The sequence below is a fragment of the Trichomycterus rosablanca genome, chromosome 1 (assembly GCF_030014385.1).
Source record: "Trichomycterus rosablanca isolate fTriRos1 chromosome 1, fTriRos1.hap1, whole genome shotgun sequence".
NCBI lineage: Eukaryota > Metazoa > Chordata > Actinopteri > Siluriformes > Trichomycteridae > Trichomycterus > Trichomycterus rosablanca.
In genome coordinates, this window is record NC_085988.1 from 56114239 (window position 1) to 56140260 (window position 26022).

At 42.7% G+C, this 26022-nt stretch overlaps 1 protein-coding gene across 1 annotated transcript in view; it reads left to right on the forward strand.

Annotated features, from left to right (window-relative positions):
- ptprr (protein tyrosine phosphatase receptor type R) overlaps positions 1–26022 on the forward strand; it is a 72839-nt gene that overhangs the window by 36551 nt on the left and 10266 nt on the right. The window contains exons 6-8 of the mRNA XM_063004357.1: positions 192–538; positions 7444–7633; positions 10100–10184. Of these exons, the coding sequence (XP_062860427.1) occupies positions 192–538; positions 7444–7633; positions 10100–10184 (622 nt within the window). The remainder of the gene's footprint in view (positions 1–191; positions 539–7443; positions 7634–10099; positions 10185–26022) is intronic.

A 26022-nucleotide genomic window follows, 5' to 3' on the forward strand; every position in this document is an offset into this window, starting at 1 on the left:
TTATATAAAATATGGACATTAAAAGAAGTTTTTTCTAATTTTGTTAAGTTTTATTTTTTTAAGAAACTGTTTCTCCACATGTTAAGCAAAGAATCATAAGATTAAACAAATTTAATCTTAATTAAATGAAATTATTTATAAACACTGTTAGTCTTTAAATGCCTGAAATGTGGTGTGCTTCTTTGAACCAGGTGCTTTACCGACTTAAGGAAAAGGTTGAGTACACAGAAGAACAACAAAAGGGTCTTGGTGTGCCAGTGTCTGTGCAAGGCACCCATCCACCCCTGACTCTTACCAGCAGCATGGTGCAGGCCAATCCAACCAGCAAGCCAGCCTGCACCACTACGATTACCAGACTATCCTCCAAAGCCAACACAACCCCCCAGATCAACCAGAGCAGTTTCTCCACACACACCAGTGCCTCGGCTACTGAACAGCAGTGCCCCCCGTGGCTTTCATGCCCTCCTGAGTTTAAACCCTGTGTACCTTCCAGCCCATCAACTTTGAGAATGAAGCCTGCAGCTGGTCTGCAAGAGAGGTAAGGGTTTATGATTGCTAAATAATGCACAAAAAACAGTATAGATACAGTTCCCGCTACAATTACTGGCACAGCTGGTAAAGATGAGTACAAGGGTTATAAGAAATTCATGTGTTGATCTTGGGCTGAAACAATAAAGACAATCCAACCAAATTATTCATCAAAAATAATTATCAAATTTTTTTTACCTAAACCACATTAAATTATAATAAAATTATTGGCACCTCTAGAAATTATAAGAAACAATATGTAACTGAAGCATTCTTTACATTTATATTGTACTTTTACAAGCAGCAATCCATAAATTCCTGTTATATATATAAGATGTGACTCAGAGGTTAAATTATCTTAGTCATGCTTACACATGCTAAAAATAAGAGAACACAACAGTATAAGAATAGCTTCTCATCTAAAATGCCCATATCTACAGGCAATAATTGAAAGGTTGCAGGTTTGGAACTGTGACAAACCTGCCTGGTTGAGCACAGATTTGCAAAGGATGGTTAGAGAGGCAAAAAATCCACAAGGATCACTGTTAGAGTGTTACAGATAAAATAGCATTCTGGGGCACAAAGTCTCCAAACCACCATCAGACACCAGCTCCATACTAAAAGAGTGTTACCTAACCAAAATGTGTAAATGCCTGGAATTTGTTAAACGGCTCTTAGACTTTGACTGGAACCATGATCTGTGGTCAGATTAAACAAAAATTAAAGTTCTTAGCAACACATACTCAAAGTGGGTTTGTTGTTAAAAGAGGAATTACTGAGCTGAAAATAACCTGATGCCCACTGTTAAGTATAGTGGAAAGTTGGTGATGTTGTGGGGCTGTTAATCATCCAAAGACCTTGGGAACCTTGTAAGGGTTTATGGCATCATTTTTTGTCCTTGGAGTCTCCAGCAGGACAATGATCCAAAACATATGTCCAAAAATATATGTCCAAATAATTGTGAGAGTGCACAATGGAGGACCTTAGAACCCAGGATGATATAGAAAGATTCTGTTAAAAAATACATACCCTATATTTTTTAGCTTTATGTTAGAGGTGAAGACTAACTGCTGTTTTATTGACAAGTGAATGTTAATTGTGGCACATGTGGCTTTGTTGAAACATATTTATTGAGGGATTTTGAGGGATGAGGGATATTTTTCTTGGAATACATGAAGTTCAATAAAAAGTTTCTTTTTTCCAGAGTGTGATTAAGCATATTTACCAAAAAGTGAATTACTTATAACCAGAGTGCCAATAATTGTGCTCATTTATGAGCTGTATAAAGTTTCATATGCTTTCAAAATAGTGTTTTAGAAAGCCACTTAAAATGACCTTATGAAAGCCTTGAGCATTAATAGTGTATCAGAACAGTAGAGTGTGTTTAGCTAATCATTCTACAAAGGAGCAGAGTGGTAAACAGGAAGTAGTATTTGGTGAAGATTAACCCTGTGTTGTTTGTTAAAACAGAGACAAGGCTGAGAAAGGATCTTAAGATGCATTTAAAATCTGACCTAGAAAAAGCTTCATTGCCTTGATTCAAAATAATCCAAGTTCCAGTTCATATTACTTGAATCAAATTGGCGTACTTAATGAGGTAGCAGGCTTTAAAACACATGCTTAGTAAAAAAGAGTCTATTCAGCACTCCTATTTTTTGCAAGCAAACTATTTTGCAAGTTGTAGTCTCTCAGAAGTAGCTATTATATTGTTACTCTGTTATTAAAAAGTCAACAAACACAAAAAAGTGCAGTAAAGGTTATGAGCTTCACTACTAAGGAGTGTTTGGAACACTCAAACATGACTCAAATATGTTTATCTCATCAGAGCAGCGGAGTAGAAGCTCCACCAACACGTGTTCCACTGTTGGTTGTCAAGTTTGTTTACATCTATTTTAGACTATGACCTTTTAGAACTAACTGACCTTTTTTTTAAATGTCTATCAAAACTGCCAAACAAGACTGATTGGATGGAGGCAAAACCTTGGTTTAAGTGTAGCCATAAAATAGGTATAGCTGCACCATACAGCATCATATGAATCTTTGGATTGATGATTGTGGCAGCAGTATTACTAAATTAATTATTGATTTTAATAATAAGCAATAGTATTTTATAATTTGTGTTTTAGCGTAAATATTGTGTTCTTACATTACTGTTCTATTTACCATGTATACCTAGGATTTTATAGGTCATTTTTACACTTTGGTTACATTCATAACAGGACAGGTAGTTGGGATACACAATATTCATCAGTTCTAGTTCAATGTCAAACACAGTCACAGGCAATTTTGTATCTACAATTCACCTCACTTGCATGTTTTTGGACTGTGTGAGAAAGCCAGACCTTCCAGAGGAAACCCACACAGACACATGGAGAACTTGCAAACTCCACACAGAAAGGATGCAGAGGGGCAAAAAGGGCAAGAAGGCGCACATGATTGATGGGTTGATTCCTTTTGATTGACAATCACTTGCTCCTCGTAAGCATTAATTTGTTGAAATTCTTCTATATATCCTGGTTTCTCCCTCTAAGATTCACCAGCTCCTTTGTCTGGCCAACCTATTTGATATTTGGCTAGGTCCGGTCCAGTTATCTGCTGTCATTGGATGACTTAATCCTTTATCTATTTTTGGGGAACTCAATCATTGTTGCAGCATTTTCATTTACATTTTCAGCATTTAGCAGACGCTTTTATTCAAAGCAACTTACAGTAGTGACAGTGTATTGTCCAAGCAATTCAGGGTTAAGGGCCTTGCTTAAGGGCCCAACAGTGGCAACCTGGCAGTGGTGGGGTTTGAACCAGTAACCTTTTACTTTCTAGTCCTGCACCTTAACCACTTGGCTACAACTGCAGCAGTTTGGGGTTGTCACTTTGGAACCACCCTGGATAAGCCACCACATAATTGGTGGTGTGATGACCCCTTTTTTCTAAAGCAACCCCATGTAATGAATCCATGCTGAGTGTGGACTGCACCAGTGGATGGTGTTCACTTACCACCTGTGTTTTGCCACCCCGGCTTGTATTTAGGGTTCCCTATCTTTCACAGACAGCCAGAGCAGCCTGTCAGATTCTGACAAGTTCTCAGTTCTGTGCTATACATGTTCTGTCCACTTTTCCCACTGTGGGGTGCAGATGTTTTTGTGTCTTTTATTTGTTGCTTTGTTTTTGTTATTGCAGCTACCCTATTTATTTGGGAATATCCCCTTTTAATTAGTGGTATTGTTCTTCCTTTGTTAAAGCATTTGCCAGTGTGTTCTTTCGATTTTTGCAGCTGCTGGGCTTTGCCTCACGATTTATTCGAGGCTTTGCCTTTTATTTATTTTTCATGTCTTTGTCTTATTTTAAAATTGTTTGGAAAATCTAAAACATTGTGACATCAGCAAAAACAGAAGAGGGGCAAATACTTTTCTTCACAGCACTGTATATAACATTTTCATATATCCTTCTTACATAAGTATTTGTTATCACACTCAAGAATTTTGGCCCATTGCCTTTCATTACAAGTGGGGTCAGGTGTGAGCAAGAGTGTACGTGTGGACTGTACAGTAGCCCACCTCTTTTTTTCACAATGTTTGGCAAATAGAGAGAAAAGGGGATCATGAGCAGTCTGTCAGTAATCTACTTGTTAAAAATTATAATTTATTTTAATTCCTTATGATGAACAGGGAACCCTTTTATAAAAAGATTGTTGTTAAAAAGTATTTATCCTTTTTTTCCATATGTGTTGCATTTATTTGTTTCAGATCCTTAAACTTAATTCAGTATAAGTAAAATTGTTAGTTTATAATCATGTTGTTGTATTAGATATAGTAGTATAGTCGTTTTCCTTAATTAGTTCACTAGTTTAGTGAATTGCTTAGCGGTTAGCACAGGGTACAGTTTAGCAAGTAACCTTGGTATTCTTTAGCAATTAGTTTTGTCTTTTTTTAGGGATATTTCACAAGATAAGTGTTTCGCGCTTTGTTCATGTGAGACTGGGTGCATTCTATGCTGACGGTTGGTTTGGTTCCAGGATTCAGTTGCTGAGCTATCCCACCAATGTACATGTCCCTTGACTTTTACAACACCTGTTCTTTAGGGATCTTAAAATTTCAGCTACTGAACTTCTAAGCGGTTATCAATATGCCATTGCCTGGGTACCATGCCTTATTGCTGATACTAGACAGTCCTCCAATCCTGTCTACAGTCCCAGACGAGGCCCTAAATCCTTTGCCAGACCCAGCCAGGTCCCTGGTTCTTTTGCTAGTCCCAGCCAGTCCCCTGGCCCTCTCGCTGGTTACAGTTGGATCTCTGGTTTAGACCTCTTAAAGACCTTTTTAGAGATCTTGCTGGTTTCAGCCCAGCGAGCTCACCTTGCTCATCCTAGCCGCCTCACACCGGTCCCAGCCCGCTTGCCCAAACTCTTGCCGGTCCTGGCCGGCTCAACGAACTCTCCAAATCTGCCACTGGTCCCACGCTTTTTTACATTTTGGTTCTATCACTTTTATGTCCACTATCACTGCTATGACTGTGGATGTTTTTGTGCATTTTCTTAAAAAAATTTAGATAGCTTTTTTTATTTTGACCACCCCTTACTTTCTTCATTGACCTTTTTGGTTGTGGCTCTTTAGCCACAGTATTGTTCTATCTTGTGTAATGAGCCCACATGCTGTAGAGTTCAGTGTGTTTCTCAGCTATGGAATCATTTCTTCGTGCCTTCTCAAATTTGGCTGGCAGATGGAACATGGAGACACAAATGATTGACATTTCAGGAATTCACGTCCAACCAAAGGCTTCACACATCTTCATGGGAAACACAGAGGTGGTAAACAGAACAACACCCCATGTAGACAATAATAAAACTGTAGTGTAGATCTATCTGGAGTATAATGTAGATTTTTACTCAACAGCTTTGCTAGTTGTAATGTGAAAATTGTAAAGCTCTGTAAACAGTAAACACTGTTAAACACTGTCCAAAAACAAATGCAAGCCATCATGCCATCAACAATTTAAATACATTAAATCTATTCTTTTGGGGTCAGTAAATGTATGTGCATGGCTTATTATCATATTTTACATGTTTATACACTTATTCATGCTGTGGTTAAAATGTAACTGGCCTTATTAAATGTTAACTTTACAGTCTTTGAGTTTAGTCAGTTTTGCACAAGGGCATCACGGTGGCACAGTAGGTAGCGTTGGTGCCTCACAGGGCCTGGGTTTGATTCTCCAGCTGAACGACCAGGGTCCTGTGCAGGTTTCCTTCGGGAGCTCCAGTTTCTTTCCACAAGTCCAAAGACATGCATTCAAGCCAATTGGAGCTACAAAAATTTCCTAAGTGCCTAAGTGTGTGTTTGTAAATATGTGTGTGTCTGCCCTGTGATGGATTGGTGACCTGCCCAGGATGTTTCCTGCCTTTAACCCAGTGAATGTGACCCTTCTTAATTCTAAAGATGATAAAATGGTAGTAAAACAGACAATGAATAAATTAATTTTACACACCCTTCAAATGTCAAGAAATTTGTCTACACTCCCATAAATGTTATTTATATTATTAATAGTTTAAGAAACAAACATTTAATACTGCTGTACAAATAAATGAAACGTGTACTTGAGTCCTTGTGATTTTTATTGTAAACAAAACATGGTTTTTAAATACAACCTGAAATCAAAAAAAGGTTGGGATAGTATGGAAAATGCAAATGAACATTTCAATTCATTACAGACAGTTTGAACCAAGATATTTCATGTTTTGTCTGGTCAACTTCATTTCATTTGTCATGTCCATTCCTGCATTTTAGGCTTGTAACATATTCCAAAAAAGTTGGGACAGGGACAATTTAGAGCTAAAGATTAGGTAAAAAAAAAACTTTGATCAGACAGCTGATGTCAATGGGTGATTGTAATCATGATTTGGTACAAAAGAAGTATTCATTAAAAGCTGAGTCCTAGAGGGGCAAAGATGGGCAGAGGATCTCCAGTTTGTTAAAAGTATTGTTAAATGTTTAAAAAACAATGTTTCTTAAGGAAAGATTGAAAGGGATCTGCATATTTCTCCTTCTACAGTGCATAATATCATTTCAGTGTGTAAAGGATCCCTCAGACGGCACTGCATCAAGAACTGTCATTGTTTAATTGGTGATATAACCATATAGACAAGAAATTACTTTGGCAAACCTTTGTTAAACACTACAATATGAAATTGCATTCGCAAATGCCACTTAAAATTTTACTGTCCATAAAAAAAAGCCTTCTGTTAGCCATTTTTTGGAGGAAATAGACTCGGTGTGCTCCGGACCAAAGCAAAATCCAGGGTCTGTCATGGTATAGGGTTGTCTCAGTGACCTTGGCAAAGGTCATTTACACTTCTGTTGCAGCATTAATGCAGAAAGCACACTGAGATCTTAGAGCAACATATGCTGCCTTTAAGACAACATCTTTCCTAGGGACGTCCATGCATTTTTTAACAAGACAATGTAAAGCCACATGCTGCACACATTACAAAGGCATGAAAGAATGCAGAAGAAGAGGGTATGGGTACTGGACTGACCTGAGAGAATGTGTGGAGGATTTTGAAAGGAAAAATGCGACAACAACGACCCCGTACTGTTGCACCTCTTGTTTGCAGGAAGAATGGGACAAAATAAAGCCTGAAACACTAAATCACTTGGTATCCTTGGTGCCAACATCTATTAAGTGTTGTGAGATGCAATATAACAATATATAAGTGGTAAATACTTTACTGTCCCAACTTTTTTGTAATGTGTTGCAGGCCTGAAATGCAGAATTGGATATATATTAACAAATAAAATAAAACTAAGTTTTTTTCCCAAACTGTCCCAACTTTTTCTGATTTAGGGTTGTAGTATAGATGCACAGGTCTGGTCTGTAATGTTTTTTTTCTTATTTGTCTTTTTCTTTTTTTGCATAATGCAGACGAGGCTCAAATGTTTCCTTGGTGCTCGATATGTCTGCACTCGGCTCTGTGGAGCCTCTGAATTGTGGAGTGAACATTCCTAGTGAGGGAGTCACCCAGGAGTACCTGCAGCTGGCCAGTCGAGTCCTTTCACGGCAGCAGCTCCGAGACACTACACGTAACACACAGGCACTGCATGCAGAGTTTGCTGTAAGTAACACATCAGTACTCTGACACTCTTTCATTAATGAAAAGTTGCATAAGCTTTAAAAGATTATTTTAAGAGTTTAAACAGTGATGTGGAAAATTAACAACATCCTTTTCAATTAAATCTTTTATTGCGTATTTGTCATGATAAAATATATTCTTTCACCAAAATCACCCTTGTATTAAAAGTTCTTTGATATAACAATATTACACTAGCTGTTACTCCAGTTCCCTCATTGCTCTTCCCTTCAGTATCACCTGGGTACTAGCACATGTGGCCCAGCATTACACTGTTCCCTTGTGTCATTGCTTCACCAACTTATATGTTTTCATAGTATCTCCTGCAAATATTTTTAGTTGTTATTTTGTATATGTGCTTATATTTCTCAGGTTTTCATTTTCCTACTGTTAGCGCTATTGATTCAGGCTCACTTCCCTTTTTCAGTGTGTAGCATTAGCTTTTCACAGTGTTTGATTTCCTCTGCTGTTACCAGTTCTATTTTACAGTTCTCAATAGAGATGTGGAGATTTTTGAAACAAGAAAATGCAACAATGACAACCCCATTGTGTTGCACGTTACGATGTGCTTGCAGAAAGGAGCACATGAATCACCAAAATGTGTTTTTTAGTGTTATGAATGGCAACATCACATAGTTGTAAATTCCTTACTGTCCCAACCTTTTTTGGAATGTGTTGAAGACCTGAAATGCAGGAATGGATGTGTATTAACAAATAATATGAAGTTGACAAAACATGAATACTGCCTGCAATAAGATACAAGTCAAAATGAATGTAAGAAACACTGCAGGGTTATTTTGTTTATTTGAAGGTATCCAGCATAAAACTGTGCCAGCTTACTGTGGGTTTCCATCCTTAGACTAATGTAGCAGTCAGGAAATGGTGCTTGGGCCCTTTTTTTTTCACAAAAATGAGATGTCATGTCAACAAGTCTGGCTGTCTACTAAAGACCTTCCTCTTCCCCTGGAGTTAAAGAAGGACCCAGATACGTGGGACCATTCAAAATGGTTAACCCGATACCCTATACACTCCAGCTACCTCGGGCCATGAGAATAAACTTAACTTTCTATGTATTATGTCTCAAACTGGTACTGTATAGCTCCATGAGTATTGGAAGCCATTTTCCAGCTAAGTGACACTTCAGAAGAACTAGTTTAACAAACTGACTCACAGCACAGTATCTCTCACCTTCTCTTGCTTTCTTTTAGTTTATTCTTTTTTGGGAGAAAAGCATTGTGACCTTGCCTACAATTAAATTTACTCCTAATGTCATGTATCTTCTGAAAAGAAATCCTGTTTTTCCATGTTTCTTGTTGTTGTACTGGTCTTGTCCTTCATTAAAGCTCTCTGGAATTCATATTTAGGTCCCTTAATAGATCTTTTTTGCAATCTTCACTGTAACATCAGTCATCCAATTTGAATTTTCTTTTTAAGTTTCATCCATAGATCTTTTGGTTCTGTATTATGCCTAGCATCATCAAGTTTCTTAAACACATGTGGCATGTTTTCCAGGTCATATTTTGGGAGCCTGTTGGTTTGATTGTTTTTTTCTTAGCTTCACTTGGAGCCTGCACATTTAAAGTTTGTGTTATCTTCCACAATCAACTCCAGGCCATGTCTTTACAAAAAATGATCTTTTCGTGCAAAGAATGTGCATTCTGACCTACCAATCTTCTAGCACTGTTTTTCTGTGTTATGTAAACAGTAGATTGGTCAATCAAGATCATTTGTGCCTAAAATAACATAAAGGTTGGCAGATTTGTGTGTTCTGCACAAACTGAATGTAGCATCTCTTTTTAGAAGCTTCATCACAGCAGCACATTAAAATGCAGATTGAACATGAGATTACTGATAACACTGCTGGCGTGCAGTAAGCGTTCAGTTATTCAGCACCTGTAGCAGCTGCTAGGATAAAGTTCATAGTTTTGTTGGTAACATTTTTGCCATTGGCTGTTTCTTGTTTAAACTTTTTATGTCATCCCTTTCATGCATGTACATGCGTTTGTTTGTTGCTTAACAATCTTAGATTAAATCAGCAGCCTCCCTACATAAATAATTTATCCATGCACCTGCAGGCAACCAGCAAATACAGTTTGCTGTGCTCAAGGGATGGAGGTTTCTGGGGTTCCTCATTGTTGCTGCAAATGTGATCTCTGCCGGCTGGGTGATGTGCCTGCACAAGGGGTGCAAACAGCATTTCTCTCTGTACAGGATATGGCTCTCTCTGACATTCTGCGTCTGGTGTGTCAAATGTGTCAAAAGGGAGTGCAAGTTAGTCTGCAGCTCTCGTCAGTTAGGGAAGTGTAATTCTGAACAAATAGAATAAAGGCTAAATTAATAAATACAATTTTAAAAAATAAAAACCAACAAAAGAAGAAATTAGGTATCATGTTAAAACTCCAGGGTTATTTCTTAGGTATGAAACTAATGCTGTTATTTGTTTTTTTGCAGGAGATCCCAATGAACTTTGTTGATCCCAAGGAACTGGCCATCCCCAGTCTTGGAACCAAAAACAGATACAAGACCATTTTGCCAAGTTAGTATTTTATTATCTTTGTTTCAACCTATATCAGTATGTTCTGTATTGGACATATCTTAGGCATAAAGGTGTATTACTGTATTAAAGCAGAATGTCACATGAGATAATAATTCTGATTCCAGATCATATTCCTAGAGCCCCAAGAAAATCGATATGTCCAAACAGATTTTTAATTATGGACAGAACGTATGATACAATAAACAGAGGGGGTGGATTTAGTTTTTTTGTTTTTTCTTTCTGATTATTTTTTTACTCTTTTACTCCTCTGTCTTTTTCCTGACAGTGCTATGTTGTCTCTCCTAGCCTGAATTGACCACAGCTTCATTTGCACTCAGTATTTTTACAAAATTACTGGCAATTCATTTATGGCTAACAGTTCCAAATGGCCTTTTAAATTTAAGGCCTTTAAAAAAATTTTGTCTGACACATTAAACAAGGTTTGGGTTTTTACATTTACATTTTTAGCATTTAGCAGACGCTTTTATCCAAAGTGACTCACAGTACATCATATTTTCTAATTAATTGAGGGTTAAGGGCCTTGCTGAAGGGCTTAACAGTGGCAGCCTGGCATTGGTGGGGCTTGAACCAGTGACCTTTTGATTACTAGTTCAGCACCTTAACCACTAGGCTACAACTGCTAACAAAATTGACCTGCCACAATACATTATAAACTGACTAATGCACACAGATGAGGGTAGTGATTAATATGTGGTAATCTCATTGGCTTCTGCTAATAATGACTTTGTAAATGTGTCACATAACTTTTCATTGTTTATTAATAGTTTTGTAGATGTTTTTTGCCCATTGTTGGCTTCAGCTGCTCAACAGTTTGCTATCACCTTTTGTCTGATTCTCCTCTTCATAATGTATATACAAAGCCATGTGGTTTTAGCACATGCAGAATAAGGTCTGGCATTATCCTGCTGAAATAACCATATACTTCCCGGTAAAACACCTCTGCATCACTGGTACCTTCACACATATGCATGTCACCTTATGAGAGGTGTTGGCTTTTGCACCTTTTGCTGACTTTGGCATAAAGAACTCCAGAAAACAAGCTGAGCATTGTATCTAACCACAGCACACACTTCCACCTGAGTTGAGCTCAAGCCCAGATAACTGGACAGAATTGATGTATGACTTTTTTGGCATCATAGATTTTTTTGAGGTTTTCCAATGAGCAAATGTGTCTATTTTTATCACTGTAGCATGACTCGTGCAATTCCAGCTGAGGGCTTAAAGGTCACGCACAACAGTGGTTTCCGGCCTTGCCCACCACAGACTGGGAGTTCTCAGAATTCCAATGATTTATTTAACTGATTAACAATTCTCAAAATAGTAAGCAACAACTCTTGTTTGCTTGCAAAGACTGAGCTTTTGTTAGATTTTCCTTTTTAAAAAAGTAAAGTAAAATAAAGTAAAAATGCAGTGTTCCTTACATTTACTTTGACTTTTATTTAATTGCAAACAGTTTAAACCCAAAATATTTCATGTTTTGTCTGTTCAACTTCATTTTATTCGTTAATATTCCTCCATTCCTGCATTTTTACGCCTGCAACACATTTCAAAAAAAGTTGGGACGGGAGCAATTTATGGCTAGTAATGAGGTAAAAAAAACAAAATAATGATGTGTTTCCAATCAGGTGATGTCAACAGATGATTGTAATCATGATGTGGTACAAAAGCAGCATCCAGGAAAGGCTGAGTCTTTGATGAGCAAAGATGGCCAGAGGATCTCCAGTTTGTCAAAAAAACATGTGAGACCATTATTGAAATGTACCTCAAAGAAAGATTGGAAGGGATTTGCATATTTCTCCCTCTACAGTGCATAATATCATTAAACCATTCAAGGAATCTGGAAGAATTTTAGTGCGTAAAGTCCAAGGGCGCAAGCTTAAGTTGAACGCCCATGATCTTCGATCCCTCAGACAGCACTGCATCAAGAACCGCTACTCAATAGCTGATATAACCACATGGGTGAGGGATTACTTTGGCAAACCTTTGTCAAGCACCACAATACGGAGATAGATGTACAAATGACACTTAAAACTTTACTGTGCAAAAAAAAGAAGCCTTATGTTAACCATGTCCAGCGTCGACTTCTCTGGGTTCTAAGGCATCTAGGATGGACCATCACACAGTAGTGGAAACATGTATTGTGGTCAGATGAATCAGCATTCCAGGTCTTTTTTGGAAAAAAATGGATGCCATGTGCTCCAGACCAAAGATGAAAACGACCATCCAGACTGTTATCAGCAACAAGACCAAAAGCCAGGGTCTGTCATGGTATGTGGCTGTATCAGTGCCCTTGGCAAAGGTCATTTACACTTCTGTGATGGCAGCATTAATGCAGAAAAGTATATTGAGACCTTAGAGCAACATATGCTGCCTTCAAGACATCATCTTTTCCAGGGACGCTCATGCATTTTTCAACAAGACAATGCAAAACCACATGCACATGATCCTCTGTGCCAATATCTTGGGTTCAAACTGTCTGCAATTAAATAAAAGTCAAAGTAAATGTAAGGAACACTGTGTTTATTTTATTTGTATTTACCATATTGTCCCCACCGTTTTTCTGATTTGTGGTTGTATTATTAAGATTAGGTGCTCAGTTGATGCAGTGGTCTATGACACTAGCCCACCACCCCTGATATCCAGGATCAAACAGTAGTGCTATCTGATGGCAGGGCATCAAGCCAGACATGATTGGTTATGTCTGAGAGGGGAAGGTCGAAGTCCAGTGATGGAAGTACCCTGACCAGAATAAAGCATTTGATTAAATATGCGGTGTTGTGAAAAAGTATAAAAGCTAATTTATAACAATTAAATGTTTCAAATCTTCCATCTGATTTTATTATAGGATAATGTTAACATGGGTAAACACAAATTTAGCTTTTAAATTATTATTCCATTTATTGAAAATAAAGTTGTATTTAAAACCTATATTACTCAATAGTAACTGGCTGTGCCAGCCTTGGCAGTAACAGCTGCAATCAAACATTTGTGATAACTTGCAGTGAAGCTTTTACATCACTGCAGAGGAATTTTGGCCCACTTTTATTTGCATAATTGTTTCAATTTGGCTCCAAGGTTTTCGAGCCTGAACTGCCTGTTTAAGTTCTTGACACATCATGTCAGTGGGATTCAATCAGAACTTTTACTTGATTACTCCAAAATCTTCATTTTGCTTGTTTTGAGCCATTCAGAGGTGGACTTGCTTGTGTGCTTTGGATCATTAATCTGCTGCATTATGCAACTGCGCAGTTTGTATCCTTTAGGTCACAAACTGACAAGCAAAATTTATGGTTCCATTAATCAAGTTGTCCAGGTCTTGCAGGAGCAAAGCATCCCCAGACCCTCACAATTTACTCACCAAGTTTAGTAGTAGGATGGCGTTAGTAGTAGGATGGCGCCGCAGATGGCTGCCTCGGTGAGAGCTCTCTATGTTTTGTGTTGGTTTTTGTTTGTTAATGTTATTTATTTTGCGTCAAACTTGGTCAGTTGGAGCAAAGAACAGTTACTGACCTTCAGAGACAATGTTTCACCAACTTTTATTCCGGAGTTTTCTCAAAATCCTTCAGAGTTTTTGGAAATCCTCACAACTGGTGCGCTGGCTCTACTCAACCTAGCAAGAAAGCGGCGGAGAGGTAGATGAGCCGGAGCGCTCATAAAGATGAGGCGGCGTGGAGTCCGAACACCGTTACCGTCTTTTTTCCTCTCCAATCTGCGATCTCTGCACAACAAACTGGAAGAACTACTCCTGCTCAACCAAACTAACCAGCGAAGACATCGAAATACTACAGGACTGCTTTGAATCCACAAACTGGTCTGTCTTTGAGGAGGCGACAGACAGCTTGGATGAATATACAGACACTGTAGCATCATACATCAGTTTCTGTGAGGACAGCTGTATTTCTACTACAACACGGGTAAAATACAGCAACAATAAAGCATGGTTTTCGGCTGAACTCAGACAGCTTCGGAGGGAAAAGGAGTCAGCATTCAGGAGTGGAGATAGAGTTCTCTACAAAGAGGCCAAATACAAGCTGGAGAAAGGTATCCGATCAGCAAAAAAGGAATATTCAGAAAAGCTGAAAAGCCAGATTGCTGCTAATGACCCTATTAGGAGACCTACGGTAGCTGGTGAATGCACCCCGAGTTCCCAGCGAAGTAGGTCTTACAGAGCAAGGCAAACAAAGGCCTTAAGTGGCAGGAGGACCAATTAGGGCTGATCACCCGCAGCTGTCAAGCTGGCTATTTAAGCCAGCTCTGCACAGCGGCGGGTGTCGCACCTTTTGTTTGTTTCCCTGATCTTATGTGGCTGCTCGTCCACGCTCCTTTCCTAGGTAAAACGGTATCCCCTGGTGGCATGCGCCATTCGGGTGTGTAGACTGCAAGGTCGAGGTAACCGTTCGTTATTGTCCCTATTAGGATTAGCGTGGTGCGACGCCGTGCAGCCCTCGCGCTGCTTTTGTTTATGCGTTTAGCATTAGCGGTGCTGCTGTACATCAAGCGTGTCCGCTTGGTACAGCAACCGCACATCCTTTTAGATCCAACCCGAAAATTGGATTCCTGAACCACTGGGTGGCGACACCGCTAAGCTTTCGGTTCTCGCGCAGCCTTCACCGGTTCGAATCCGCACTCGCAGTTGGTGTATCTAACTCTGTTATTTCTCCTTTTTAGATCGGCGTACTTCAGCTGCGAACCTCAGCAAAGCAGACGCCGGTCGCGTTCTATCCTAGCCTTCCGCTGTGCTGGGGCTAGTGATTGCCGGGAGTAATCTACTCCCGTGTTTTGACACTGTAGCGCCTAAAGCGCTCCCCGTCTCTTATTTACCCGCGCCACATTAGCGCGGAGACAACGCACCCGGCTCGTACCGAGACGACCGGGGTTCGCGTCCCACGTCGTTATTTTCCCTTTTTGGGTTTTTCTTTTCCCAGCAGTTCTGCGGCACCATCGGACTTTCCGATTGGGTTTTTGTTTCTCATTTTTCCTCTGTTTTTGTTTATTTCTAATTAAAAATAAAATATCATTTTGATTTTGAATTCTGCATTTGAGTCCTCCTTTCTCCACGTAACAGAAAGGTGCGACCACTCATGGACTCAGCAGAACCCACAACCGTTTCCGACGTGTTACGCCACCAAGGGGTGGCGTTGGGCAGGCATGAGGTAGCCCTCACCGAGTTGGTGCAGCGCGTAGCCGCGCTCGCCCAACAAGTGCCCATCTCGGGGCCCACTCCTAGTCCCGCTGCTCACTCTAGGGAGTCTGTAATCCGTGACACGCCCATTCCTCCTCCTGAGAGATACTCGGGAGAAGCGAAGAAGTGCCGCGGATTTCTCCTCCAATGCTCGTTAGCGTTTGAGCTACAGCCGTCTCGCTACCCCACAGAACGTTCTAAGGTGGCCTATATCATTTCCCTTCTCACTGGGAGGGCATTGGAATGGGCTACCGCTCTTTGGGAGCAAGACGCTCCTGAATGTTCGTCTGAAAGCTCCTTTAAGGAGGCTCTTAAGGAGACATTTTTTCACCCTGCGGGGGGCCAAGAGGTGGGTCCACGCCTTCTCGAACTCACCCAAGGTGGTCGCTCAGTAGCAGACTACGTGATTGAGTTTCGAACGCTAGCAGCAGAGTGTGGTTGGGATGAAGGGGCCCTTACCGCTATTTTCCATCGCGGTCTTTCCAGTAAGGTAAAGGACGAGCTGGCCACTAGAGATCCTCCTACCACCCTTAAGGCCTTTTACACACTGGCCACGTCCATAGACACCCGGCTTCGCCAGCGAGCGCGGGAACGGGGTTCCTGTCCTCCGTTTGCTCGCTCGTTGGTCCCTCCTAGCTCCCCTCCACATAATCCCGATCCCGAACCCATGCAATTGGGGTCGACACGACCTGACGCCCCTCAGGCGTCAGGTTCCCACTCCAGACCCCGCCGACCATTAAACTAGTAGGCCGCTCTCGAACCAGGGAATCGAGAGAGGGCCAAACTAGCATCCCTGGTCAGGGCCTGTTTTTATCGGCCCGATTGTCTTGGGGTTCGGGAAATACAAACCTCAAGGTTTGTGTCGATTCGGGAGCGGTAGAGAGCTTCATTGACATCGATCTGGTACGCAGGCTGGGGATAGAGGTCCAGCCGCTAACCAAGCCGGTCTCGGTCCATGCTGTTGATGGTCGAGCCGTAGCGGGCAGCCCGATTACCCATCGGACGCAGCCCTTGACGTTGCGTCTGAAGGACCACGAGGAACGGATCACCTTCTTAGTGACTCACGTTCCTCACCTCCAGGTGGTCCTGGGATTTTCGTGGTTGCAAAGACACAACCCCCAGATCGACTGGGCCACCGGGTCAATCTTCATTTGGGGAACACGGTGTAGAGATTCGTGCTTGCTTCAGGCCGGCACGAATCTCAACCCGCCAGTACCACAAATGGAGACCCCGGATTTGGCCACAGTTCCTCCTGTGTACCATGATCTTCAGGAGGTTTTTAGCAAGTCCAGGGCGCGGGACTTGCCCCCCCACAGACCGTTCGACTGCGCCATAAACTTGTTGCCCGGCACTACCCCTCCTAGGGGGCGCCTTTTCTCACTCTCCGGTCCGGAGAAGGTTGCCATGGAGGAGTATGTGCGCGAGGCGCTCAAACAGGGGTTCATTCGTCCTTCTTCCTCCCCGGCCGGGGCGGGGTTCTTTTTTGTTGGTAAGAAGGATGATACATTGCGCCCCTGTGTCGATTATCGCGGTCTAAATGCTATTACGATCAAGGATCGGTACCCGCTGCCGCTGATGGCCACGGCTTTTGAAGCCCTTCAGCGAGCCTCAATTTTTACAAAGCTCGACTTACGCAGCGCGTACAACCTGATCCGGATCAGGCAGGGGGACGAGTGGAAGACTGCGTTCATTACGCCCACTGGCCACTATGAGTATCTAGTGATGCCCTTTGGGTTAATGAATGCCCCCGCAGTCTTCCAGAGATTCATCAATGAGGTCCTACGGGAGACCCTTGATAAGTTCGTCTACGTTTATCTAGACGATATTCTCATTTTTAGCCGATCCATCGACGAACATATAGGGCATGTCCGACGGGTTCTCCAGCTCTTGCTCGAACACCATCTTTTCGTCAAGCTGGAGAAGTCCGTCTTTCACGCCCCTTCGGTTTCGTTCCTAGGGTTCATAGTGTCACAGGGCACCCTTCGTATGGATCCGGCTAAAATTAAAGCTGTGGAGAGCTGGCCAACTCCAAGTTCTGTTCGCCAAATGCAAAGGTTTTTGGGCTTTGCAAACTTTTTTAGGCGATTTATCAAGAACTTTAGCACTATCGCCGCGCCACTAACAGCCCTTACTGGTAAGGGGCCCTTTAAATGGTCAGTGCAGGCCCAACAAGCCTTTGACAGACTGAAAGCTCTCTTGACAACTGCTCCTGTTTTGCAGTTGCCTGACCCTGAGGAGCCATTCGTGGTCGAAGTGGATGCCTCTGAGGTTGGGGTTGGGGCAGTATTGTCCCAGAGAGTGGGGCCAGGAAAGAAGCTGCATCCGTGTGCCTTCTTTTCGCACCGCCTGATTCCGGCTGAGCGGAATTACCCGGTCGGAGACAGGGAACTTCTAGCCATTAAGTTGGCTTTAGATGAGTGGCGACACTGGCTCGAGGGAGCCAAACATCCTTTTCTTGTCTGGACTGATCACAAAAACTTGTCATTCATCCAGCAAGTCAAAAGGATGAACTCGCGTCAGGCACGGTGGTCCTTATTTTTCGGTAGGTTCCATTTTACGCTGTCGTATAGACCGGGGTCCAAGAATGCTAAACCGGATGCCCTGTCTAGACAGTGGGAACCAACCAGGCCGGAGACCGAGCCTGATCCCGTGATTCCCTCGACCCAGATAGCTGCCCCAGTCACCTGGGGCATTTCAAAGGTCATACGGGACGCCCAAAGGGCCGAACCCGACCCCGGTAGGGGACCTCCTGACAGGCTGTATGTACCTACTACTGTACGGCGTCAGGTTTTCGAGTGGGCTCATGCCTCTCCTTTTGCGGCGCACCCAGGCGTGACTAAGTCCCTGGTTTTGCTGCGCCGAAGATTTTGGTGGCCGGGGATGGAGAATCAGGTACGTGACTTCGTCCGTGCCTGTACTGTGTGCGCTCTGAATAAGAGCCCCAGAGAGCGCCCACGAGGCCTTCTCCATCCGTTGCCGATACCTTCAAGACCGTGGTCCCATATTGCTCTAGACTTTGTGACAGGCTTGCCAAAGTCTAGAGGGTTCACAGCGGTGTTGGTAATTGTCGACCGGTTCACCAAGTCTTGCCTGTTTGTCCCTCTGCCCAAGCTACCATCCGCCATGGGCACTGCGCAGATCATCCTGCAACATGTGGTGAGAGCGCATGGGGTCCCATCAGACATGGTGTCTGATCGGGGCCCGCAGTTTGTAAGCCAGTGCTGGCGGGCCTTCTGCCAACTCATTGGTGCTAAGGCCAGCTTATCCTCGGGGTATCACCCCGAGTCGAATGGGCAATCGGAAAGGCTCATCCAGGATCTGAGCAAGATGCTCAGGTGCCTGACGGCAGGGAATCCGGCCACGTGGTCGGATAAATTATTGTGGGCTGAATTTGCTCACAATACCCTGCATCACTCGGCGATAGGAATGTCACCGTTTGAAGCTCAGTTCGGGTACCCTCCTCCGCTCTTTCCTGAGCAGGAGCAGCAAGTAGCGGTCCCGTCTGTACAGCTTCATGTCCGCCGCTGCCGCGCCGCCTGGCGTAAAGCAAGGCAGGCACTTGTGGCCAATCAGCGCTCCATGAAGCACACTGCTGACCGCAGGCGGCAGCCGGCTCTCACCTTCCGGCCGGGCCAACGTGTCCTTGTGTCGACGAGGGATCTCCCCGTCAAAGGTGCCCCTCACAAGCTGGCACCCAGGTACATTGGCCCGTTTAAGGTGGTCAGGCGGATCAACCCGGTGACCTATAGGTTGGAGCTTCCTCCCAGGATGAAAGTGCATCCAACCTTTCACGTCTCCCAACTCCGACCATTTATGTGCGGGGGAGTTTTACCCCCTCCCCAGCCTCCCGCCCCTCGTATCATCCAGGGTGCCCCTGCCTTCACTGTCCGCCGCCTGCTGGATTGCAGGAAGGTTCAGGGTAGCACCCAATACTTGGTGGATTGGGAGGGCTACGGCCCTGAGGAACGTTCATGGGTACCGGCTCGGCAGATCCTGGACCCTGAACTGATCCGCGAGTTCCGCCGGAACCGTGCTGCGGGTCTTAGGACCTCAGGAGCTGTCCCTAGAGGAGGGGGTTCTATTAGGAGACCTACGGTAGCTGGTGAATGCACCCCGAGTTCCCAGCGAAGTAGGTCTTACAGAGCAAGGCAAACAAAGGCCTTAAGTGGCAGGAGGACCAATTAGGGCTGATCACCCGCAGCTGTCAAGCTGGCTATTTAAGCCAGCTCTGCACAGCGGCGGGTGTCGCACCTTTTGTTTGTTTCCCTGATCTTATGTGGCTGCTCGTCCACGCTCCTTTCCTAGGTAAAACGGTATCCCCTGGTGGCATGCGCCATTCGGGTGTGTAGACTGCAAGGTCGAGGTAACCGTTCGTTATTGTCCCTATTAGGATTAGCGTGGTGCGACGCCGTGCAGCCCTCGCGCTGCTTTTGTTTATGCGTTTAGCATTAGCGGTGCTGCTGTACATCAAGCGTGTCCGCTTGGTACAGCAACCGCACATCCTTTTAGATCCAACCCGAAAATTGGATTCCTGAACCACTGGGTGGCGACACCGCTAAGCTTTCGGTTCTCGCGCAGCCTTCACCGGTTCGAATCCGCACTCGCAGTTGGTGTATCTAACTCTGTTATTTCTCCTTTTTAGATCGGCGTACTTCAGCTGCGAACCTCAGCAAAGCAGACGCCGGTCGCGTTCTATCCTAGCCTTCCGCTGTGCTGGGGCTAGTGATTGCCGGGAGTAATCTACTCCCGTGTTTTGACACTGTAGCGCCTAAAGCGCTCCCCGTCTCTTATTTACCCGCGCCACATTAGCGCGGAGACAACGCACCCGGCTCGTACCGAGACGACCGGGGTTCGCGTCCCACGTCGTTATTTTCCCTTTTTGGGTTTTTCTTTTCCCAGCAGTTCTGCGGCACCATCGGACTTTCCGATTGGGTTTTTGTTTCTCATTTTTCCTCTGTTTTTGTTTATTTCTAATTAAAAATAAAATATCATTTTGATTTTGAATTCTGCATTTGAGTCCTCCTTTCTCCACGTAACAGACCCAACTTCAGTCTGGAGGGGCCTCGAAGAGATCACTAACTACAAGGTGCGAAAGACCCCCCTTCTCCTGAATGACCGTCAACTCACCAACGACCTGAACGAGTTCTACTGCAGATTCGAATACAATAAGGACAATTCTCAGCCTTTCTCAGCTAATTCTTCATCCTCCTCCTCCTCCACCCTGGCTCTCTCACCTCTGTCCCCGGCTCCTTTAACCATCAACGAGCGGGACGTTAACAGACTGTTTAAGAAACAAAAGGTGAGAAAAGCTCCTGGGCCAGACGGAATCTCTCCATCCACGCTTAAGCACTGCAGCAATCAACTGGCGCCTACCTTCACTCACATTTTTAACAGATCATTAGAACTTTGCTCTGTTCCTTCATGCTTCAAAACATCGACCATCATACCAGTTCCCAAAAAAACGAACATTTCTGGACTGAATGATTACAGACCTGTAGCCCTGACATCTGTAGTCATGAAGGTCTTCGAACGCTTGATCCTAGCCTACCTGAAGACCATCACAAATTCTTTACTGGATCCCCTGCAGTTTGCATACAGAGCAAATAGATCTGTCGATGATGCAGTCAACGTAGCCCTGCACTTCATGCTACAGCATCTCGACAGTCCTGGAACCTACGTTCGAGTTCTGTTTGTGGACTTCAGCTCGGCTTTTAACACCATAGTGCCAGAGCTGCTGCAGGTCAAACTGTCCCAGCTGTCAGTGCCGGATGCCATCTGCCGGTGGATCATGGACTTTCTGACTAATAGGACACAGCAGGTACGGCTAGGAAAACACACTTCAGACCAGCGGAACCTAAGTACTGGTGTACCACAAGGCTGTGTGCTTTCACCCCTTCTCTTCAGTCTTTATACCAATGACTGTGTTTCTAAGGAACCAGCTGTAAAGATCCTTAAGTTTGCTGATGACACCACTGTGGTGGGCCTTATAACCGATGGTGACGAGTCTGCCTACAGAAAGGAAGTCGAGCCGTTGGTCTCCTGGTGCAGCGACAACCACCTGCTGATCAACACACAAAAGACTGTAGAGATGGTGGTGGATTTCAGGCGCAACGCACCCTCCTTACACCCCCTCACAATTAATGGCTCTATGGCCTTAGTGGTGGAGTCACTTAAGTTCCTGGGCACCACCTTATCCAGGGACCTAAAGTGGGAAAAGAACACGCTCTCCATCACCAAGAGGGCTCAGCAGAGAATGTTCTTCCTGAGACAGCTGAAGAAATTCAACCTGCCACAGAGTCTGCTGATCCAGTTCTACACAGCAATAATAGAGTCCATCCTCACATCATCCATCACCATCTGGTTTGGTTCCTCAACATCACATGAACGAGCCAAACTCCAGCGTATAATCAGGACAGCGGAGAGGATCATTGGATGTAGTCTGCCAACGCTTCAGGACATTTACAACAGCAGAGTGCTGAAGCGTGCCGGCAAAATTACAGCAGACCCCTCTCATCCTGGACATCACCTTTTTCAAACTCTTCCATCTGGCAGAAGACTCAGGACAATAAAAACAAACACATCAAGACACGCTAACAGCTTTTTCCCCAGAGCTGTAACACTTTTCAACCAAAGTTGTTCTCTTGGGCAAATGTTGGTAAATACTGGTTAACAGTCCGTGTGCTGTCGGGTCTGTTAAATATGTTCTATGTTACATGTCATACATGTGTAATTGTCTGTACTATTATGTGTATTGTTTGTACTACTATGTGGACTGTTGTGTGTATCATTGAGTGTATCACCAAAACAAATTCCTCGTATGTGTAACATACCTGGCGAAATAAAGTGATTCTGATTCTGAAGTTTAACTGTTGGTAATCATATGGTTAAATGTGGTCTTAGCCTTATGCCAGATTTAACAGAAACAATATCTTTCAAAAAGTTAAACCTTTGGCATATCAATCCACAAAATATTTTCCCCAAAGTTTTGAAGGTCATTTTGATGCTTTTTGGCAAAAACAAGAAGAGCCTTTGTGTCAGAGGGAAGCAGTGATGGTTTGTGGTGCTTCTTAGTCAGTGTGTGTTGGGTGGTGCAAGAGAAAGAGTAATTGCAGACAGAAATGGAAAATGACTTGATTGGGAAAAATATGGGGAAAAATCTTAAAAAAGGTTTTCCTGATTTGGTTAAAACTGCAGTTCTCTTTACATTTGTGAGTGGCAGTGGTACATGATGGTGCGTCTCAATTCAGCAATTTAAATTAAGTGTGAGATGTTGAAAATAAAGGGCATTTTAAATGGCAAATTATGGTGCCCCCAAATTTCTTCGAATTCTTTCTGGGCTTTGGATGTCCACTGAATTTGACTCTTGTTCTTATAGTTCTGGTGACTCAGGGGTGCTGCAATAGTGCTATGGTTACAAATAAACTGTAGGCCAGGAAGTGTTGGCCTACAATGGCCTTGGTCTTATCTGCAGTAATGCCAAGTTCACACTACACGACTTTCTGATTTGCCTGGTCGCTGTACAGTTCACACTACACGACTGAATCTTTTGCACTCGGGAGTCTTTCAGTCGGTGTATATTTCACACTACATGACTGATCGGTGATAGGGGGTTTCACACTACACAATCCATCACCAACTGGAATCGCAGGTGAGCTTCTCTGGTCTCCCAAACTACATTTTGTCATGAAAACAAACGCGAGAAGTGACGAGGGGTTTAATGATACCACGTCCAAAAATGCATGTCAACAAGTAGCGAGAGATCAAAGTTGTTTGTGCGCTGATGTGCAGCGTAAAAGCAAGCAGGAAAAATAAATGAATCTGAGTGGATTTGGCTGCGTGAACAGTTTGGATTGTTCTATAGTAAGATGGAGGTTAATTAATATTTTTGCAATGCATCGTTGGTGTTATGTTTTGTAGAGAACGATCAAGTCAGAAATACTGTAAAACTTGTGTGTGTGCCGGTGTATTCTGATATAAACTATATTATCCCCCTGTCCCACCTGTTTACACTCCTCTCCTGCGTTTCTCCTCACACTGTATCTTGCGTTCTAACTGACTGTTCGACATAGCACTCATTGCCAGTCGTGCAACTCAGATCAGATATCTGACATGCTAGAAATCTCGATCCGGTCGCCGAGTGCTCAGCGAGCCCGTCGGATCGAGTTGTTAAGTAGTTCACACATAGCGATTGAGAGCCGAGTTTTGATCGCCGAGCAAACGCCGAGTTGCTCCCGAGCCGGCAAATCTAGCGCCGACCAGTCGCCGAGCGTGTGAACTAGGCATAAGGCTACCATGGTAAAATTCATGTTCTCCTGTTAAATGTAAAGGTAAATTTCCAAAACCAGGTGAATAGTGCCCCTAATGTGTACTACACAAAGCCCCAGAGCCTCAAGGAGTGCCTTATTGATAAACCATGAAAGACAGTGGGGGCATTCATAAGCCCAAAGGACATCGTGTTTGATGAAGTGATAAATACCATCTTTTACTCATCCCTTTTCCATATTCTGGTCAGATTGTAGGTGTTTGGTAACACCTGAGGCCTGCTTTAGTGATTTGAAAGCTGAATTCATTTAGGACATGGTTAATGGTCCTTGACTGTGAGAACCGCTAATCAATGCAGGGCCATAAGGATGCATTAATCTCCCCCACAAACAAATAAAAAACCTGCCCGTTGGTGATGTGAAAGGGTGGATAAATTCAAGAGCTAACACCTTTCAGATGTATTCCTACATGACCCTCTGCTCCTGGGCAGAGAGCAAGAACAACCTTTCCTGGGGTGGTGCCAAACGAGGTTAATGGCATAGTCATAGTGAAAGTGGGGAGGGAGGACTCGGGTCTTAAGTTTGCTAAAGACCTCATGGTGGTTGTGGTACTCTGGAGGCAACTTTGACAGGTTGGTCAAATCATGTGGCTCATTAGACCAGACAGCTTGGGTGGTTCTCAAGGCAGAGGTCCTGGCACTGCCTGCAGCTTTGGAATCTGTTGCTGGGTTTCCCACTCGAAAGTTGTCTTCAGGAAAACCCCAGAGAACAGGTATCAGCTCTGTCACTGGTCCATCTTCTATATGGGATTGACTTGGCCTTTTGGCCAGAATTCTGCACACAGAAATCAGATGTCTACCTTTTAAACTGTTTTAGGTATTAATGGACATTGTGCTTTCAAAAGACCTCAAAAAGCCTTTGTCATGATATGGAAGTATATAAGTAGTCTGTGAAATCACTATTAATGCTAAGGGGTACTTACACATGTGTATGCGATACAACAATATGCCTTTGAAGTATGAGTACTAATAAAAATGCGTGGTACATTATGAAGAGCAATTTACGATAACAGACACTGGGCTGTTAAATTATTGCTTCAATTGGAAACAAATCTTTTTTTTACTACAACAGTTGGTGTTCTTGATTCTCAAACAATTACAAAACATTTAAATGTTTAAAAAATGTGAAAAAGTCCCAACTTTTTTTCAGAAACATGTTCCAGATATTAAAGTGAGCATAAATATCAAAATACAGAATAGTTCTTTTGTTTAAACATTTAATAGTTTGTCTTGGTACTGTTTTGAATAAATACAGCTTACAAAGGATTCAAAGTCTATTTTTAAATTAGGGTTTGAAAAAGCCAAAGTAAAAAGAACAGCCCCTTGCTGTCTTTTCCACCTCACTGCCAAAGATACTTGTTTTCTCTTCTATAATGCTGCTTTCACATGATAAGTGTTTCGCACTTTGTTCACCACGAGGCTTTCACATGATACATGGCAAAACATTTTCTGCTGACTGTGCCACTGAGAGCCAAGCTAGAAAATGATGCACAACTTCTTAAGTTTATTCAGATGCAGTTTTTTATGTATTTATTTTCCTTTGCTGTAATCATTTGATTTGGCCTGTGTTATAATTGTTTTTCAGCAAGTATTAAAATGTAATAGCTAAATTGTAGTATAAGTAATTCAGACGGTAAAAGAGTGGTGTTTATGTACTAAATACCTTTTAAAAATGATTTGTTCTGTAATTAAATCGGGAGTCTTAATATACAGTTTTACTGAAATGGCAGGTGTCTTATTTACACACGCAAAATGAGCATAGCTGCACAGCAGTAGAAAGCTAGATAGATCAGGAGGAGAGGAAGTTATTAGAAAAGCAAATTGATTTAAATAAAAAAGTATATTAATAAGCTTAATAAGACTCATTATAAATTTCAAATACAATTAATTAAGGCATTATAAATATATTTACCCAGTATGAGAAAAAAAGAATATTTTCAATGTTCTTATATTCAATAAGAATATTTTCAATGTTCTTATATTCAATAAGAATATTTTCACGATGCCTTAAATCTCTGTCTCCACTATGCCTTGATTACATTGTCAGATTGGTAACACATAAAATTATTATTAACTACATTAGTGTTCTATAAAAATCTTTGTTATGCTTACATTACAAAGTTGGATCCTGTGAAATAATAGTAGTAGACTTACTTAAAGTAGACTTACTCTAATAGAGTTTTTTTTTCCCACTTTTTCCCCCAATTTTCTCCCCTAATCTAGTCGTGTCCAATTACCCTGATTGCATCCTCTATACTGATTCGACCCTTCACCGCTGACTGAGGACGCCTCTCAACTGACATACGCTCCGGCAC